The sequence below is a fragment of the Bos grunniens genome, chromosome 29 (assembly GCF_055505025.1).
Source record: "Bos grunniens cultivar Pamir isolate PY7600 chromosome 29, Bosgru_T2T1.0, whole genome shotgun sequence".
In the NCBI taxonomy this organism is placed as follows: Eukaryota; Metazoa; Chordata; class Mammalia; order Artiodactyla; family Bovidae; genus Bos; species Bos grunniens.
Window position 1 is genome coordinate 6,566,923 of NC_141193.1, and position 19,747 is coordinate 6,586,669.

The window sequence follows — 19,747 nt, forward strand, 5'->3', positions numbered from 1 at the left end:
GGGGTACTAGGGGGCTCCTACCGCTAGTGGGTGCAGGCCATGGGGCAGCCCTGGGCGGTGGGGACCGCGGAGGCGAGTCCCGCGCGGCTGCCCCTCGTGCTCACCGCGCTTTGGGCCGCGGCGGTGGGCCTGGAGCTGGCTTACGTGTTAGTGCTAGGCCCCGGGCCACCTCCGCTGGGACCCTTGGCCCGGACCCTGCAGGTTGCGCTGGCAGCCTTCCAGCTGCTCAACCTACTGGGCAACGTGGGGCTGTTCCTGCGCTCGGACCCCAGCATCCGGGGTGTGATGCTGGCCGGCCGTGGTCTGGGCCAGGGCTGGGCGTGAGTGGGGCTCGGGATCTGGCGCGGGGGAGAAGCGGGAGCTTGGCGCAGGGGGAGGGCCCTAGGACCTGAAGATGTTTGAGCCGCTTGTTAGAACCAGAGAATTCTTTTACAACCAGAAGGCAGAACGAGTTTCATTCATTCACTTACGAATATTGTTGAGTACATTATTATGTGCAGGGTACTATTCCAGGCACTGGAGGTACAATAAAACGTATTCCTGATTTCAGTGGGGGAGGGGACAGATGATAAACTTCAGGCTCGTAAATAAATAATGTAGAATGTTAGAAGGTGTTGGTGGTCAGGAAACAGAAAGAGTGCAGTCTCAAATAGGGTGGTCAAGGTAGGCTTCATAGAGAAGGTGGCGTTTGAGCAAAGACTTGAAGGAGAGGGGAAAGTTAGCCTTATTCATCTGGGGTAAGAATGTGCCAGGCAGCAGGGACAGGCAATGCAAAGGCTCTGAGGCAGTTGTATACCCAGCATGTTCAGGGAACAGTAAGACAGCCAGTGTGGCTGAGGTGGTGTGTGGGGGCCGGGGGAGGAGGTGGGGGGGGGTGGTGGAGAAGAGAGATTAGAGATATAAAGACTTTGTAAACAGACTTTGAAGGCTTTGCTTTTTACCAGAAGTAAAATGGAGAGCCATCTCGGGGTTTTGAGCAGAGGAGGCATATGATTGAGATTTTATTTTATTATTTCTTTTTCTTGGTCTCCCTGCCAGGCTTGTGGGATTTTACTTCCTGGACCAGGAATGGGCCAGTAGTTGCCGCCCATCGAACCCAGGCCCTCAGCAATGAAAGCGAGGAGTCCTAACCATTGGATTGCCAGGGAATTCCCGATTTAGATTTTTAACAGATCAGTCTGGCTGCTGGGGCAAGACTACAGTAGAGGGGATAAAGGTGGAATCAGGGAGACCGACCAGTCAAGAGGCTGTTGCAATAATTCAGGGCAGAGTTCATGGTGACTTGGACCAAGCTGGTAACAGTGGAGGACAAACATTTGCTCCCGGATGTTAGAAACCAGCCGAAGACCTCAGGACAGGGGTTGTCAGACCTGCTGTGCTAGAAGTGGAAAGGCTTGGGAAGTGATGTCCAGCCTGCATTTACTCCCCCGTGAGGGACCTGGGGCTTAGCGAGGGCAGAGGCTGTGCCTGGTTCTCCAGGATGTGCTCAGGGGCTGATCTGGGCACCATGAGGGGCTCTCCGAGCTGCTGGAGGGACTGACCCTGTGGTTCCTTCCCTGCAGTTACTGCTACCAGTGCCAAAGCCAGGTGCCGCCGCGCAGTGGGCACTGCTCCGCCTGCCGTATCTGCATCCTTCGCCGGGACCACCACTGCCGCCTGCTGGGCCGCTGCGTGGGCTTCCGCAACTACCGGCCCTTCCTGTGTCTCCTGCTCCACGGCGCGGGCGTCCTGCTGCACGCCTCTGTGCTGCTGGGCCCGGCCCTGTCGGCCCTGCTGCGAGCCCACACACCCCTCCATACCGCCGCCCTGCTCCTGCTGCCCTGGCTCATGTTGCTCACAGGTGGGGAGCCCTGGATGCGGGGGAGTGTGTGTATGGGGGTGGGGTCAGGGGGAACCTCCCCACAGAGGCCGAGGCCCATCCTGGCGGGCAGTGGAATTCCTGGAGGCTTCTCCAGGTAGTGCCCTAGAGACCCAGTCCCAAGGTCAGTTTCAGGAGGCAGGGGCAGCTGGGTATTCACGTGGGTGTGCAGTCTGGTAAAACACAGGGCCTGGACACAGGTACAGAGTTCTAGCTGAGAGTCAGGGGAGGAAATACTGGTGGGATTTCACTGGGCAGATGGGACGGTGAGGAAGTATTCTCAGTAGGGAGGTGGCATTCATACCTACAGAAGCAGCGTGAACACAGGCTTGGAGGTTGGGAGCAGGGAAGACATTTGGTGGGAAACGTGAGGATTAAGGCTAGGATGGTCGATGAGGACTGGTGGTGGAGGGCCTTGAATGTGGCATGAGGATATGGCCCTCACTTGGCTGGGCAGTGGGGAGCCAGTGAAGGTTACAGGCAGGCGGAGGTCCAGTGTTTGGAAGTTGGGAAGGGACATCTTGGATCAGGAGGCTGCTTGAGAGGCTGTGTTCTGGATGAACACACTCTCCTCCAACACCACTGAAAACAGAAACCCCACTGGTTTTTCACGCTTTGTCCTCCACCCCGTGCGATGCTTCAGGCTTCCTCTCCCTGACCCTTTCCTCCTGAGCTGTCCACAGTCCTCTCTGTAACCTTGTCCTGCAGTTACTAAACTTCCAGACCACTCCGAACAGCGAGTATGTCTCCTTATCCTGTCCAGGCCCAGCTCTGTCCCCAGGACCCCCTCCTTGTGGCCCTGGGGAGACCTTGGGAGAAGGCCCAGTGGGGTGGTCAGGGCCTTCCTCTGCCGACCCTGGCTTCCTGCACTGCCCTCCTCAGTGACCTCCCTGCCTCCGTGGACACTCAGGCCCTCAGCTGCTCCTCTCTGAACGCATGACCCCTCTTGGTCATCCACGGTCTTCCACTTGCTCCCCACAGTCACTGAAGACAGTCCAGCACCAAGTCTCTCTCAGCCCTGGGCCTTGTTGAGTGCATCGGCATCCGAAAGTCTGGGTGAATGGCCCCAGTGGCCCAATTTCTTATCTTCTCCTCCCACATCCCACCCCAGCCCATCAGAATCCAAAATGTGTCACCTCCCAAATCACCCCATCAGTCACCCCCTCTCTGCTCCCACCTCCTCTCCTACCCAGCTCTCACTCTTTACTCCGTGACATCCGCTCCGGAGCTCCTGGGCCTCAACTTCCTGTCCATCAGCAACTTCCACATTACCGCCCCAGGTACGTGGTACCTTCCACCAACCTCCTGCAGCATCTCCGGCCTCTCACCTCCATCTTCCTTCCGCTGTGCCTTCCTGGCTTCTCTGTGTCAGCCCTTGTGTCTGCTGAGAGCTGCCAGACATGCCTGGTCCTTCGTGACAGCTGACACCATGTCACGTCATGGCTGCTGACCTCAGCAGACCCTCAGTAGTTCCTGGTTGTCCTCCACTGCAGCTCAAACCTTCTCACTTTCCTGTCTTCCAAACCCCCATCTCTCTTAAAAATCCATCACAGAGCAAAGTAGTTCCGAATTGGCTGTCCTGTCCGGGGGTGGAAGCTGCCTGCCCCAGTGTCCCCGGGTGCCCGGCCCCTCCTGCCCATTCGGAGGCCTCACACTGTGGGTCGCCTCTCCTCCGGCCGCTCCAGGCTCCCTCCCTGGGCTTCCTTTGGGTTTTCCACCTGGCACCAAGCCTCTGTCATCCCATGTCCTCCTCCTCCAGCTCACCCTTTCTGTCTTCCATTAGCTGCCAAATCAAAGAACTCGCCTGGGCTCAGAGGCTACTTTTCCTTGCCTCTCCCCACCCCTGTTCTAAACTGGCCCTGCCCCACCCATTCTCCAAGATTGCCACAGTCCCCCAGCCTCTGTCTCCACGAAACCCAGAGGAGGCTTCTGAGTTATCTTCTTGCTTCAAGAGACCTTTCAGCCTCATACCACTGATGGCCTTCTATCTCCTGAAAGGGCTCTACCTGGACGTCACCAACAGCTTGTACTTTGAGTTCCCTCCTTCCTTTCTGGTTTTCCTCTCTCTGGTCCCCAAGGACCTGGTTTCCTGGCTGAGGCACCGTTCTCATCTCTCTACACACTCTGCCGGGTCCAGACTGCCTGGGTACCAACCACTCACAAATCTGCACATCCAAGCTGGGCTTCTCTCCTGAGCTTCCAGAACCATCCACTCACTTGTTTTGCAGACATCTCTCCATCCTGCCTCAGGACCTTCAAACAGAATATTTTCTTCCCTCTTCAGCTAGCAAATACCTCCTCAACTTTCAGTTGTTGTTCAGTCACTCAGCTGTGTCCCATAGACTGCAGCACGCCAGGCTTCACTGTCCTTCACTATCTTCCAGAGTTTGCTCAAACTCATGTCCATTGAGTCGGTGATGCCATCCAACCATCTCATCCTCTGTTGTCCCCTTCTCCTCCTGCCTTCAATCTTTCCCAGTATCAGGGTCTTTTCCAGTGAGTCGGATCTTCGTATCAGGTGGCCAAAGTATTGGAGCTTCAGCTTCAGCATCAGTCCTTTTAATGAATATTCAGGATTGATTTCCTTTAGGATTGACTGGTTTGACAAAACGTGGCCCACTGCAGAAGGGAATGGCGAATCACTTCAGCATTCTTGCCTTGAGAACCCCATGAACAGTATGAAAAGGCAAACTTCAGACACCACCCGAAATAGACAACACTCTCAAAATAGATGGTTTATTTCCCTGAGCCTCTTAGTAAGTTTGCCTGTCATCTACCCACCCCACCAATAGGCTTTTTTATAAGCTAATATTTGCGTTTTAATTCACTCACTCATTGTTTCTGGCTGCACTGGGTCTTCTTTGCCTCAGCAGGCTCTCTAGTTGTGGTGAACAGCGGCTACTTTCTAGTTGCGTGCGGGCTTCTCATTGCAGTAGCTTCTCTCATTGCAGAGCAAAGGCTCTAGAGGGTATGAGCTTCAGCTGTTGCAGCGCCCAGGCTCTAGAGCACAGGCTTAGTTGCTCCATGACATGTGGAATCTTCCTGGACCAGGGATTGAACCCTGCATTGGCAGGGAGATTCTTTACCATTGAGTCACCAGAGAAGCCCAGCTCTATTTTTTTTTGAACTTTTTATTTTGTATTGAGCTATAGACGATTACAATGTTGTGACAGTTTCAGGTGAACAGTGAAGCCAGCTCTTTTTTTTTTACTGAAGGAAAATTCACATAGCATAATTGTAACTACAGTTACTAATTGTAACTACAATTACAATTACTCATAATTGTAACCATCCTCAACTGCACAATTGTCTCTAGTATACTCACAGTGTAGTCCAGCCATCACAACTGTCTAATTCTAGACCATTTTCATTGCCCTCAAAAGAAAGCCTCTACCCCTTAAGCAGTCACTCCCCAGCCCCTGGCAACCACTGATCTTCTATCTCCATGGATTGCCTGTTTGGGACATTTCATATAAATGGCACCGTACAATACATGACCTTTTGTGTCAGGCTTCTCTTGCTTGGCAAAACATTTCATGGCATCTTGCAGTTCATTGGTTCAGCTGATACTTATTACCTGTTATAGATGAGGATGGTCCAAGATGTTTTTTCTGTCGTCATGCCCATCACAGCTGTCATTAAGTAACTGAGACATGATCTCTTGAATCTCTTGTGAGTTCCCTGAGATCGGAGATGCTAGCCTGGCATTCGTGGGGGTGCTCACAAGGGTGTGGTGCAGGAGTGAAGGTGTGTCTAGGGCAGGGGGCCATGTGTGTCCTGTTCACTGCTGTGTTCCCGTTAGCCAGCATGGGCTGGCCAGGGAGCAGCGACTCTGCAGGTTGCTGAGCAGAGGAACGCGCCCTGCTTCATAGAGGGAGGGAACGGGAGGAGGGCAGGAGCCGGCTCTGGGAGGGCTAGGCCTGCTGCTACTCCCTTACCCTCTCTGCTCTCTCCCTGCAGGCAGAGTGTCTCTGGCACAGTTCGCCCTGGCCTTCGTGACCGACACGTGCGTGGCGGGTGCGCTGTTGTGTGGGGCCGGACTGCTCTTCCACGGGATGCTGCTGCTCAGGGGCCAGACCACGTGGGAGTGGGCTCGGGGCCAGCATGCGTACGACCTGGGCCCCTGCCACAACCTGCAGGCAGCTCTAGGGCCCCGCTGGGTCCTCGTCTGGCTCTGGCCCTTCCTGGCCTCCCCGTTGCCAGGGGACGGCATCACCTTCCAGACCGCAGCCGATGTGGGACTCATGGCTTCCTGACTCCAGGAAGCGCCTGAGCTTGTACAAGCTGCACAAGGCGAGCAGGAGAGGGGACTCGTAACTCGTTTCAGGCCCACCCCCACCCCCAGCTTCAGAGGGAGCCAGGTTGGTACTTGATGCCTGCTTTCAGCAACTCCCATTGCCACCCTTGGGGTTGCCCTTGCCCAGCTTGGACTCCTAGGGTCCAGGGCTTGGGCCCCGGGATTCGGCCTCTGCCAGTGGCCCCTGAGGACCATGAAAGGTCTGGGAAGGGGCTGCTTGGCCTGCCTGGCTGCCCCACTGCCAGGTTAATAAAGTGCCCACTTGGTTCTGGGACTCCCTCCAGCTTTGTGGGTTTTTGGTCCTCCTCGGTGGCCCAGGCTGCTGTTTTTCTTTCCTTTGACTGTCAGGCCTGGGAACCACAGAATGCCTGAGAGTGTGAGGATCCAGAGCTCTGCCTCCTGTGGCCTTGGGGCAGGGGGGCTGGGGAGTTGGGGTGCAGCAGGCTAAGGCAGAATGTGGTGATCCAGGGTATGAGAACCCACAATTCTTCCCCAGGTTGAGTGCTTTATAGTGAGGAGCTTTTCAACAGCCACAACCTCACTGAACTTGTCTCCAGCTAACCCGGTACCCTGGGCAGCAATTATGCCAGTGAAGAACTTAACGCTGTGAGAGTTGACATGATAAGATTTCACAGGGTAGTAAATGGAGGAGTCTGGATATGAACCCAGATCTTTGCACTTTGTACTTCACCCTTTTTTGCCTGACCAAAAAAATCAAAGGCAAGAAATCGGGGTGGTGGGGGGAGGGATGTTCAAGCATCTGTGCAGGATGGTGCTGAGATGGCTAAGCTCCTCTTCTCTGGTCTCTTCAGGAGCTCCTTGTTAATCACTTATTTAAATATAGTAAGTAGACACTTCCAGTTACATGTGGCAAGTTTAGCTTTGTGAGTTTACTTGTTTCCTCTTAAAATCTAAAATGATAAGGAAATGAAAAATGATGTAAATTTACAAAGAGAAAATAGGGAGACAGCAGTAGACCAAAAAACCTGACATTTTGAGAGATGAAAAGCGGATAGAGGCTCATTTACTTTCCTAGAGAACCAGACACTGCAATTAAGTGTTCCCCGAGGGAGGGGCTGAGAGGCCACCAAATCCCCCACCCCCCACCCTGAGCCCTGGAGAGGCTCTGGGGTTCCACCAGCACCATGGAAGGCGAGGTCGGGCTGACAAGAGGGACTGTGAGGAGCAGCTAGGATGTCCCTCCCCCCAGGACCCCCCTGACCCCTTGCAGCCAAGCAGCTACCCCACTGGGGTGGAGGTGTGGGCTTCTGAAGCAGCTTTGTGTCTTGGGGGAACTGGGGAGGGTGGGGGTGAGGGGCTGGACCAAAGGTGGGGTTAAGTGAAAATCTGCAAATGCTGCCGGGGCAGGGGGTAGCCCTCCACTGACATGGCAGGTTGCCTTCCAAGAACCCTCAGAGAAGCCCAAGGCTCTGCCCACGCCCCTGAAGGTTTGAGCTGCTAGGACTTCTTTGCTTTTCTAAACAGTGTGCACTATTACTATTTAACTCTGGTAGAACTTGGTGTAGCTGTCTCTTTGTACAAGCACTGGCAGACTTCCCGTTTCCTTCTCTGCTTTTCCCCCATCCTCTAGAATCTTTTCTTGTTCTTTTGGTTTTGAATTAAATAGTGAAGAGGTGCAAGGAAATATTTCAAGAAAAACACCCTCCCTACCCCCATTTCAGAAATGGATACCTCGACTTCCCTGGCAGCCCCGTGGTTAAGGCTCCACGCTCCCAATGGATACCCTGGTGGTCCCTGCTGTGCCTCTCCCTGGTAGAGGACACGCTGTGCTGTCTCAATCATTCCCTTGCTTGCTCTGTGATTTTATTATAGATGTTTTGTTTTGCATGTTTCTTTTATATAAATGAAACTATACCATGTTTATTTTACTGCAATTTGCTTTTTCCTTTAATACCATGTGTCTGAGATTTATCCAAATTAACATGTGTAGCTCTAAGGCATTCCTTTTCCTTGCTGTATAGTGATCCATCGAATATACAATTTATTTTTCTCTTTTGTCCCACTGCTCATTTCATCTACCTGTGTGTGTTCCCCTAAGATCTATACTTGGCCCTTGCTCTTCCATATAAATTTTAGGATCAGCTTGTTACATCCTATCAATAAAAACCCCTTTGAAATTGTGATGGAACCCAACTGAATCTATATATGTTTGGGGAAAATCAACATCAGCATGAGATTGAAGTTTCCAGTCGTGAACATGGTGTATCTCTCCATTTAATGTTTTCAATAAAGTTGCTTTTTCTCATAAATTGGTTAAACTTAAGTACTTGATATTGTGCTGCTGTTATTCACGGCTTATGAAAATAATTTTTTATGTCCAAGAAACCTAAAATTTATGATTTGCTTGAAAATTTTGAGTTTTCTGTATGTATAATCATCTCTATGAAAAGGTATTTTTTATATCTCTTATTTTTCTTGCCTCTCTCTGTCTGGGTGGAGGAAAGTGTGGGCACCCTTGACTTGTTTCTGACATTAGAGGGAATAATTTCAATATTTCACCATAAAATATATTTGCTGGTTTTTGTAAAAAAGTCTTTCATTAGGCTGAGAAATTTCCCTTCTATTCCAAATATGTTGAGTTTTTATCCTTTTATTTCATTCTCTGCCTCCTAAGAATGGCCTGAACATAGATTTTTACATGTTTTCTATTTGAAGTATTTAGTCACTTTTATCTATTTTAATTAAGTTATTGGATAAATTTCTACCCCTTTATTTTGTGCCATCGCCTGTCTTTTCTAGTTTTTTACTTTTTTATTTAAAGTTATTTTTTGCTAGATGTAGAATTCCAGGCTAATAGTTATTTCCTGTCAATATATTGAAAACTTGGCTCTGTCTTCATGGTCTCCATTTTGTTGTCCTTACTGTTCCTTTCAAGATACTTTTTGTCTCCAACCGTTTTAAAGGTTTTTTCCTCTTTGGTATTCTGCAGGTTTACTGTGATGTGTCCCAGTGTGGTTTTCTTTGTGCTTATCTTAATGGGATTCCTTAGGTTTCCCGATTCTATGAATTGATGTCTTTCATCTGTTCTAGAAAACTGTCTTCTCTTCAATTCTCAGTCATCTCTCTGTCCCCACTGGGACTCTGATTAGACCTTCCTACTCCATCCTCCTTGCCTCTTATATAACACATATTTTCTGTTTCTGGCATTCTGGATAATTTCTACAAATCTGTCTCCCAGTTAAGTCTTTCTTCAGCTTCTAAACCAGCCTACTGAAGTTTTTTTGTTTCTGTTTTTAGTGGTTGTACCCACTTATCTGTTGAGTTTTACATGTCAAATATTTTATCATTTCTAGAAATTGTTTGGTTCCTTTTCAGATTTATTTTATATACTCTTGCTGTCTTACATTTTAAGTTTCCTTTTTCTTTAAATATATTGAAAACACATATATTGTTTGGTAATTCCAGTACCTTAAGTTTTTGAGGCCTGATTATGCAGGTTTATTGTTTGCTCTTGCTCACAGTGCCATATTTTCTTGCAATTCATGAGTTTTGACTGTGAATTCATACTTTTTGGAATTTTATCAATGGGGATTTTTTGAGATTAAGAGTAAATTCCTCCGCAGAGGAAACATGTTTATCAGTTGCCTGATGACAAACCAACCCGGCACTTTAAATTCTCAACTAGGGGTGGTTTGGATCACCCAGGTATTGTCAATTCAGGTTGCAGACTTACTCAGGCAGGCATGTGGTTAAAAATTCTCAGGAGAGATTCCCCCAACCCTGCCACCCCCACCCTTCTACCCAGTACTAGACTTGGAAATAGGCAGTTTCTCTTGTTGATTCTATTAAGATTTCAAAGAACCAGCTTTTGGTTTTCATTGCTTTTTCTCTATTGATTTCCTATTTTCGATCTCATTGATTTCTGCTCTTTTTCTTTTATTTTGGATTTACTTTTGCTCTTCTTTTTCTAGCTTCCCATGGTGGAAATGTAGATTATTGATTTTAGGTCTTTCGTCTTTTCTAATGTATCCATTCAGTGCTATAAATTTCCCTCTAAGCAATGCTTTCACTGCACCCACAAATTTTGATAAGTTGTTTTCATTTCAATTTAGTTCAAAATATTTTAAAACTTGAGATTTCCTCTTTGACCCATGTGTTACTTAGAAGACTACTGTTTAATGTGCACGTATTTTTAAATTTTCCAATTATTTTTCTGTTACTGATTTACATTTTGGTGTGAGAGCAGACACTTCATGATTTCTATTAAATCTGTTAAAGTGTTTTTTATGGTCCAGAATATGATCTGTCTTGGTGAATGTTCTATGTGAGCTCCAAAAAATGTGTATTTTAGTGTTGCTGAAGTAGTCTGTAGATGTCAATTAAATCCAGTTGATTGATGGTGTTGAACTCAACTATGTCCTTGAAAAGGTACCATAATTAAAGACTGAACAGAGAACAAAAAGAGCTGAGAATTAAAATAACAGAGTTTTAGGGAATTCCCTGGTGGTCCAGCAGTTAAGACTCTGTGCTTCCACTAAAGAGGGTGCGGGTTCGATCCCCTGCTGGGGAACTGAGATATACATGCCATGTGGTGCAGCCAAAAAATAAAATAGAATTTTAAGAACCATTCCAGAGAAGAGCTGAAAGGTAAACACCTCTCAGAAAATAGAACCAAAAGATAATAGAAGACAGAAGAAAATCAGAGGATTCAGTTCTATTCTCTCTGGAATTATCATTTATAAGATGCTGGGTTTCATCAGGATTCCAGAGAGAACAGAGAAAATGGGAAGAAATCACTCAAGAAACAATTTTCTGGAATTGAAGGATGCAAGCCTCCACCCCGCAGCGTAACAACTAAAGACACACGGTAACGTGTCAGATGTTTCAGAACCTCAGAGCAAAGTCAGAAGCAAAAGTGCCATGGAACCTCTCAATGGCATTACCAAAAATCAGAATACAAGGGCGCACTACCTTAAAAATTACTTCCTTACATAAAAATGACTTTCACCTTCAAATTTTCGACCCAAACTATCACATACATGTATGAACTAAATAAAATCTTCAGACGAATGGTGTCTTAAAATTTTTAACTCTAGTGAGTTTTTTTAAAAAGATTCTTTTAAAAGAAATTATTTTTTGGCTGTGCTGGGTCTCTATTGCTGCGTGGCATTTCCCTAGTTGGAGCGAGCGGGGCTACTCTCGAGTTGCAGTGTGCAGGCTTCTCTCTGCGGTGGCTTCTCTTGTGGAACACAGGCTCTGGGGCATGTGGGATTCAGCACTTGCGGTTCGGGCTCTAGAGCGCAGGCTCAGTAGTTGTGCGTGGGCTTAGTTGCTCTGTGGCATGTGGGATTCTCCCGGATCAGCGGTCAGACCCAGGTCTCCTGCATTTGCAGGCTGATTCTTTATCACTGAGCCACCAGGAAAGCCGAACTTTAGTGACTTTTTAGAGAAGGTACCCCTGGATGTGCTTCACCAGGTGAGGGGTAAAAGAACTACGAAAAAGGACAAAAGAACTACGAAAAAGGACACAGGGTCCAGGAATTAAGGAATCTGGCCCAGAACTTGGCAAACAGAATTCCCAGAAGTGCTTGCTGCAGTTCTAGTGAACAAATGGCACTCCCTTAAGCAGGGGATGAAGGAACGCACCCAGAGGACCTGTCAGACCCGGTCGGAGAAGAACCAGCAGTTGGTACACATAGAAACTAAGCAAAGGAGAAAAAAACAGGGCAACTATTAACTCCATGAAAAATAATACACTAAAAGGTAATTTAATTACAGCCCCATTCTTGGCTCTGCAGTGGACAGTCACGTAGTAATCTAAATAGTGAATATGGATTTACCTAACGGGACAAAAGGAGAGGGCAGGGTGCTGCCACAAGAGAGCTAAAGCCCCATCTATTATGACAGGGAGCCAACAAAGATTGTATAAGCATATTTACAGAATAGCTAACAGAGCAGGAAATGATTGTAGCAGGGCACAGTACTGAGGAATGGGAAGAGGCTGTTTCCTTGTTATAAATTGCCTGATGCCATAGTACCCAGTGGGGCTTCTCTGGTCGCTCAGACAGTAAAGAATCTGCCCACAGTGTGTGAGACCCAGGTTCGATCCCTGCATCGGGAAGGTTCTCTGGAGGAGGAAATGGCAACCCACTCCAGTATTCTTGCCTGGAGAATTCCATGGACAGAGGAACCTGGCAGACGACAGTCATGGGGTTGCGAAGAGTCAGACGTGACTGAGCGACTCAGTACAAATAGAGTACTAAGTAGGTACATGTTTTTTGACATTAAAAAAAGGCACCACTCTCCTCATCCTTAATGTCGTTTCTCAGAGCTCTAGCGAGGGCACTGGGATCGTGCAGTCTTCCTACTGCTTTATTTACACTGTCCACATCACGCGGTTCATGTGTTTTTAAGTAATAGGTCCGTCTAGTCAAAGCTATGGTTTTTCCAGTAGTCATGTATGGATGTGAGAGCTGGACCATAAAGAAGGCTGAGCGGCAAAGAATTGATGCTTTTGAACTGTGGTGCTGGAGAAGACTCTTGAGAGTCCCTTGGACAGCAAAGAGATCAAACCAGTCAATCCTAAAGGATATCGGTCGTGACTATTCACTGGAAGGACTGATGCTGAAGCTGAAGCTCCAATACCTTGACCACCTGGTGTGAAGAACTGACTCATTGGAAAAGACCCTGATGCCAGGAAAGACTGAAGGCAGGAGGAGAAGGGGATGACAGAGGACGAGATGGTTGGATGGCATCACGACTCAATGGACCTGAGTTTGAGCAAGCTCTGGGAGATGGTGAAGGACAGGGAAGCCTGACGTGTTGCAGTCCATGGGGCTGCAGAGTCGGACACGACTGAGTGACTGAACAACGACACAGTATCACATCATGTAAATTCATATTAGCGGTTGGGCCTCGGGATCGTTTCTCCACTTGCATCATCATGGATAACTATGAGGAGACCCCGGTTGAGACTTCTTCGTTCCGAGTTCACACAGTTCATCACTTCACGGGGGTGAAAGGGACTGTGAGGTCATCTGGCCTCACCACAGTGACACAGCTCCAGTGACAAGGGGCTTGATACCTTCTGGGGCAGGGCCTTCCATCTCTGATGAGCTCTCTTGGAAAACCCTTCAGGTTTGATTGAAATCTGACTGACAGTGACGATCCCTCTACCTGTCTTTCCATTTCCATACTGAACTTGCTCCTCATTCCCCCGAGCCTCAGTCAGCTTGATTGAGGAACCCCAGGCCACCCCGACCTAACTGGTCTATGTTTGCGAGTGGCTGGACCGTGCAGACAGGAGGGGGATGGGCTCTTGCTTTGGTCCAGACCCCTTAATTCTCTTAACCTCACCCCAAATGCATTCCCTGCGGAGAGCGTGGCTATGGGCTGTCCCTCACCATTTCCAGCACAGAGGCTGTTGTCCAGCAGAATCCATCAACGTGGGGCCCTTGGTCTCAAGAGCAAAAGTTCTGTGCTTATTCCTGCCAAGTATCCCCTTTCTGGAGCTGACTCCTGGTTTCTTTACAGGGGCTGCCAAACGCTAGGATATTAGAGCAGAATCTAGTCAAACCGCCTCCTTTTACACTTGGGGAAATGGAAACACCAGAAACTTGGTTACTTCCCACAAGCCTGAGCTGTCTGCCACGTGCTAGGCTGTACCTGGTCAGAAGGCATAGGCCCTTCCTCAGCGAACAGGACTCCTGGCTTACAAATGGCTCAGGGCAGCCGTGGGTAGCACTGACCCGAAAGACAGCTGGCAGGTCAGCCAGGCAGACTAGCTAGGGGACTCCAGGAGGCACCAAGGGCCCAGACTGTGCGTCTCTGACCCCTAAGATCTTAACATGCACCTTCATTCGATGCCTGATTCAACACCTAAGGGCTATGCTTTTCCAGCAAATCTCACACATAATGGCCACTGCCCAGTGAACTTGCCACTCACCTGACTGATCTGGGCTCCAGGGCATAGAGGAGCATTTTGTTTGGCAGTTCTAGGCTTCTGCCTCCCAAGCCCCCTCCCCAGGACCCCAGAGATGCCCCTCCTGTGTGCCCTGACCCCATCTCTGCTGTGTCAAGCTGAGCCTTCCTCTCCTCGGGCCGCTAGCTCCCTGCCCAGGCACTCTCTGCCTCCTGCGCCAGCCTCTTCCTTGGCAATCTTCATGGAGCATCACAGGCCTGAGACCTTGGCTGAGCCCAACACTTCAGAAAGGCCCCCTGTGGGAAGGCAGCTATTCCCGGGGCCCCTGAATAGAAAGAGAGGGAGATCAGAGCATGTGCTTTGCCTGCAAGCTGAGCTGGCAACAGCCAAGCCTCTGGCACCCCAGGGAGCAATAGGGGGCTCAGTCTCACTGAGAAAAGCCTCTGACTGTCTGGGGCCAGGCCCCTGCCAACTCTGCAGCAACAGCAAAGAGACGTGCTCAAGGAGAGTGGCAGAGGAGAAGGTGGGGCCTATGCCCTCATCTCAGCGTAACTGCTGCAGAACTCTTCCTTGGGACCTGGGGGTTCTTTCTGGAGGAAAGTGGGGACAAGACCAGAGTGGCAGGAGCCCACAGGGCCAGCGCCTGGGTTTTCCTGAGGAGGAAGGAGCTCACTGACCTGTGCTGCAGGTCACCCGGTGGTCGGGGTAGTGAGGGAGGGGCGCTAGGAGAGGAGAGGGAGGCGGCGGCCCGGCGTGGTGCCACACAGGAGCGAACCTGGGACTATGGACTCTGCCCAGCGCAGTGGAGGCGGCTGGATCCTCCTGGTTCTGGTTCCACTGGGGTCAGTCAGCTGCCAGCCCCTCACTCATGGGCATGTTGATGTGGGCACTCAGCAGGGGTGTGCTCTGGCCTTCTCGAAGCACCAGCACCTACAGAGAAGGTGGCCATGGCAGTAGGGGGCATTCTGCCTCCCCCCCTACTCCCTGAGGCCAGCACAGCCTGGTCTGTACCAGCCCCAGTGCAGGGCTCGGTCCAAGGAGAGGGGAGCCTCTGCTGTGCAGATACCCAGCCCTTCTTGGCAGCCACCCGGGGCCTTATCCACACTCACTCACACTCTCCCCTGCACTAGTACCAACTGGCAACCTACCTTGATGATGTCTGAGATGCCCTTGTCACTAAGACTCTTCACAAAGGTCTCCAGGGGGTAGTTGAGCCCTGGCACCAGCAATGGGACCTAAGTTTGGGGACAAAGAGGTGAGGAAGTCAGCCCTCACACCCAGCCAGTGTTGGGTAGATTTCAAAGCTCTGTCACCCTGCTGTCCCAGCTGAACATCACTGCCTGGCAGGGCGGGCAGGGGTGACAGGCCCGTTCGAGGGGCACACGGCTCAGCGGGGGAGTGAACGCCCCAAGGCTGCATGTGTGTCCATAATTAAAGGTAAACTTTTTTTCTTTTTAGCTGTGAGGCACAGCATGCTGGATTTTAGTTCCCTGGCCAGGGATCAAACCCTGCAGGGAAGTGTGGAGTCTCAATCACTGGGCTGCCAGGCAAGTCCCTAAACCTCTTGACCTCCAACCAAGTCTAGGGCTATTTCTTCCACATACCGAAGTCCTTCTTGGTTTTTGGTCCTTTCAACTAAGGCTCAAATGTGGACCTGGGGAACACCAGGTGCTTCACTCTGGAAGGTTCTCTTTTGGGTCCCCATTCTCGTTGTGGGAGGGCTGGGCAGCAGGGCGGCTCTGGGACCCCCAGCACCAACAGGCTTCTGAGGGAGGCACAGGTGGGGCCCAGACTCTTACTGTTGTCCCGGCACCTTCCAAGTGCCACCCTCAGACCCACGCAGGCGGGGAGAAAAGCAGCTGGGGCAGGCAAACTTGGGGGCTCTCCTCAGGGCCCCTGCTGCGCCCTAGCCTGCCCTGTAGCTGCAGCCACTTGCCAGCCCCCTCACCTCTGACCTGTGGGCATCTGATCAGGCCCCACCCCACCCTTTGTCACACCAGTACCTTGAAGAAGGCCCGGGGCAGAGCATAGAGCACCTCGTTGTACAGGAAGCAGACCACTAGCCCCAGGATGGGGCGGGCTGTTGATGTGTTCTGCAGGTGAAGGGTGAGCTTGAAGGTGGGGCCCAGGCCCTGGACCTGTGGAGAGGGTGGGGAGGGGAGAAAGCACTTAGGACCTTGTGGGCTTGGGTCCTGAGAAGGTCGACCCTGGACCTGCCTGCCTGCTTCCTCATCCGCATCAAGTCACCCTCCTCCAACTGCTCTAAAGCATTGTCCATCAGAAGGCCCAGAGCTCAGAAGCTTGGCTCCGTGGGTACAGAGTTGAGCGGTGGCCTCAGGAGAAGGCGGGCGGGAGGCAGAGCTGGCCTGGGCAAGCAGGCCTGGCTCTTGCCTGCGCCGCCCTGCGGCCCTGCCCGCCTCGACCGCACGTTCTCTGGGGGCTGCGGTGATTTCACTTTCTCCCTCTTCCCCCCTGTGCTCTGTAGCCTCTTCCTCTCTGGATCTCTCCACTGTCTTCAGACAAAGAGAGACTAGAACCCCAACTGGATCAGACCGAACACCTCAGGGAGCCACTCAGAGCTGGCTGGAGGCCTGAGGACCTTGAGGTCAGCGTGTCTAAGGGCTCCTCGTCCTCCTCGTGCCTGTGGAAGTCCCAGGGCGCCCCATCCCTGCACCAGGCAGTCCGACCTCCTCGGGCTGCCGGCAGTTACTGAAGTGAACAGACTCCTGAAGAGTCCCTCCAGGCTCCTGGGAAGAAACGTCCCAATGTGACCACCTGGGGGCCAGGTCCCACATCTGGGGGCTCGTCTGAGGTCCCACGTGGAATGAGGGGGCTGGAGAGTGTGCCTGCTCTGCGGCCAGCTGAGTGGAAGAGGCGGCACAGGTGAGAGAAGGCGAGAGCGCCCACAGAGGAGGTCTTGGTCCCTGAGTCTGTGGGCAGGTGACAAGGGGCATAGGGCCTAGTTGCCTTGGAACTGGCTCTGGCCTGAGGGGTTCCCGCCCACCCCTGACTTCTGCCCCTCTGGCCCTGAGGTGGCCCACCACCCCCAACCCAAGAGCTCACCACAGCGTGCAGCTTGAGCGGCTCCCGGGCCGTCAGAGACACGGGGCTCAGGCTGGACTCAAGGGCCTGCACGTAGGCACGGGCCGCCCGGAGGCGCAGCAGGTAGAGGTCCGCCTGGAAGGTCCGGTGCATGGCTGAGGGGAGGGACACGAGGGGCTGACGGTGAGGCGGGAGGGGGGCAGCGCGGGGAGGAGGCTCCCGCTCGGGCTGCCGTGGGGAGAGGGTGAGAGGAAGGCACGGTGAGCAGAGGCTGGGAGCGTGCAACAGGAGGCCGAGGTCCCACAGCCAGCCTCTGGATGCTGCGGACCGCTCCCTGCCCCTCTGCCCGGCTTCTCCCACCACCTGGCCGCCCGCGCAGTCTTGGCCTCCTTTGTTGGCTCCTGGTTGAACCCAGGCAGGGCCCTGTGCCTTTACCCAGGCCTCTGCCAAAATCGCCCTTCCCTGTCCCTGTCTGGCTGGTGGACTTGTAATCATCTTTTAGAGTCAAATCCAATGTCATCTCTCTCTAAAGCCTTTGCTAGGCTCCCAGGCAAACACATTCTCTTGTGCGCCTCAAAAGCACTCCGCAGAGACTTCCGCACCTGTCATGCAATGTGAAGTTAGCAAGGTCTACTGAGCTCTTTAGGTAGGGACTGGCCTAATCCAAGGCACCTGGCACAAGGCCTGGCATAATCATAGGTACTGAACGAACAAAAGAGCATGAAAGATAAAACAGGAAAAGGAAGAACCTTGATCAAATTCTACTGCTCTTACGAGAATTTCTGCACCTAGAAGCGGCTGCTCCCTCCTCTGAACTCGAAGGGCAGCCGCAGCACCCTCTACCTTGAGCTCTAGTTCTTTGTTGGCAGGGTGTACCTCCTAGGCTGTCTCTGGGACTCTATAGGCATGAGACCTGCCTGGTTCGCCCAGGTCTCCTCCTGCTGCTCAGGGCACCCGGGTGGCATTCAGCCAGTTGCTGCCACTTTGGACCAATTGAGGAGGAGGAGGGGAGGGACTCGGCCTGAGCCTCACCGGTACCGGCTTCCCGCTCTCGCAGTGTCTGGTCCACGTACAGCCGGGTCTTCCGGGGCACGTTGAGTTTTATGGCCTGGCTTGGTGGGGGGCCGACCTCACCGCCCCCCTCGGCAAACACCGCTGTGCGCTTGAGGATCTTGATGATCAGGCCACCACCTAGGCAAGAGGGCAGACGGCATATGTGTCCTCCCCAGGCCCACCCGACAGTCCCATTCTTTCTCCCCAGTCTGCCTCGTGTTGATCCTCTTCTGTCTTCTCGTTGAGACTGTGGGTCTCTGAAAGGAATGAAGTATGTCCTGCCAGTAATGCATTCATTCATTTAGCAGTTATTTAGTTGCTTGGGAAAGCCACTTGGCTTGCGGGATCTTAGTTCCCTGACCAGGGATCAAACCTGGGTCGCCCGCAGTGGAAGCATGGAGTTCTAACCACTGGACCGCCAGGAGAGTTCCTAGCAATTATTTACTGACTATTTTGATGTTCCTGGCATTGTGGCAGATACTGGGGTGAACTGGAGACACAGCCAGGGCCTGGCCCCAGGTAGTGACATCAAACTGCTAATGAGCTGTCCCCAGTGAAGGCCCAGCCCCAGACGGGATGGTGTCTGCAGGCAGGCCTTGCTTCCCAAACCCAGGCCTGCCCGTGTTCACGTGCACCTCTTCCTTCCCAGGGTCTGGCCTGTCCCGCAGACGCCCACCTCTAAAACCCTCACCAGGCCTGACCCCCTTACCTAGTGTAGTCATGATAAGGGTGTTATCCTCCCGCCCATAGCGGCCAAAGCAAAGGCTGGTCACTGCCTCCTATGGTGGAAACACCAGAGTTCAGCTGGGAAAAGATCTCAGTGAAGAGAACAGGACTGGGAGGAGGGGGGACAAAGGTGGGAGACCCCACATATGATGTACGAGGTGAAATGTGAGGTGAGGCCAGGGGCTATGCTGCCTCTGAAATATTTCCTGTGCTAATCCCCCACCCCGCCCCCTGCTCAGTCATGGCCATAGTTCGAGACTGAACATCACTGGCCTCTGAGTTCAGCTTTCTAACACATCTCCCAGCCATCTTTCTCCCCAGTCTGTCCTTCAAACAGCTGCTTCCGTTGCCTTTCAAAATACAAATATGACCATGTCTATTCTTGGCTGAAAAACCTCCAATGGTTTTTGCCCTCCTCGTTTACATTCAAGGCCTTCCATATTTGACTCCAACCTGCCTTTTCTCTTTGTCCTTTCCCCAACCTGTACACCACACCGCCTGCGCTCCCGAGAGCCTGTGGTCCAAACCAGCTGCTTTCAAATTTTATATTGCGACATATGATACTTTACACATACATATACACAAAAGTTTCACATGTGATACACTCTGAACTTTTTTCTGGTTCTCATACTGGTTCATTAAATCGATCTGATGACTCAAAACTCTGTTTGAAAAACTCTGGTCCAAATTCATCAAACTACCTGGATTCCTTTATCAAGAACACTCATGCCTCTCAGCCGCTGTTCATGTTATTTCCAGTCTGGAATATTGCACCTTCATTTATCCACTCCATTTCTCAAAGCAAACTGCTTCGAGGACCAGCTGAATTGTCATTTGCTCTGTGAAATGGCTCCTGAGTTCCATCCCTATGTATCTCTCACCACCCCAC

The 19,747-nt window shown here is 51.5% G+C and overlaps 2 protein-coding genes across 12 annotated transcripts in view; one reads left to right on the plus strand and one right to left on the minus strand.

The window, feature by feature from the left end:
* ZDHHC24 (zDHHC palmitoyltransferase 24) lies at nt 1-8,439 on the plus strand. Of its 3 annotated transcripts, none has more exons than XM_086385701.1 (3): nt 1-522; nt 1,563-1,840; nt 5,819-8,439. In XM_086385701.1, exons 1-3 carry the CDS (start codon nt 395-397, stop codon nt 6,112-6,114), a joined length of 702 nt encoding a protein of 233 aa, XP_086241827.1. In that variant the 5' UTR covers nt 1-394; the 3' UTR covers nt 6,115-8,439. The 3 variants fall into 3 exon arrangements, with proteins under 3 accessions (XP_086241827.1, XP_086241826.1, XP_086241829.1); XM_086385700.1 differs by having other exon boundaries at nt 1-320; XM_086385703.1 differs by having other exon boundaries at nt 1-146.
* BBS1 (Bardet-Biedl syndrome 1) overlaps nt 6,814-19,747 on the minus strand; it is a 22,959-nt gene continuing 10,025 nt past the window's right edge. For 2 of the 9 annotated variants that reach the window (XR_015158117.1, XR_015158115.1), the window contains exons 12-18: nt 18,842-18,911; nt 18,112-18,270; nt 17,101-17,234; nt 16,041-16,175; nt 15,186-15,272; nt 14,813-14,967; nt 6,814-7,066 (exon numbers count right to left, since the gene is read on the minus strand). Coding sequence is in view for 2 of the 9 variants with exons in the window: in XM_086385690.1 (XP_086241816.1) it covers nt 14,881-14,967; nt 15,186-15,272; nt 16,041-16,175; nt 17,101-17,234; nt 18,112-18,270; nt 18,842-18,911 (672 nt within the window). In the remaining 7 variants the exon portion in view is untranslated. Of the gene's footprint in view, nt 7,067-12,997; nt 14,968-15,185; nt 15,273-16,040; nt 16,176-17,100; nt 17,308-18,111; nt 18,271-18,841; nt 18,912-19,747 lie in introns of those variants that run through there. The other 7 variants (XR_015158118.1, XR_015158116.1, XM_086385690.1 and 4 more) reach the window with 5 other exon arrangements.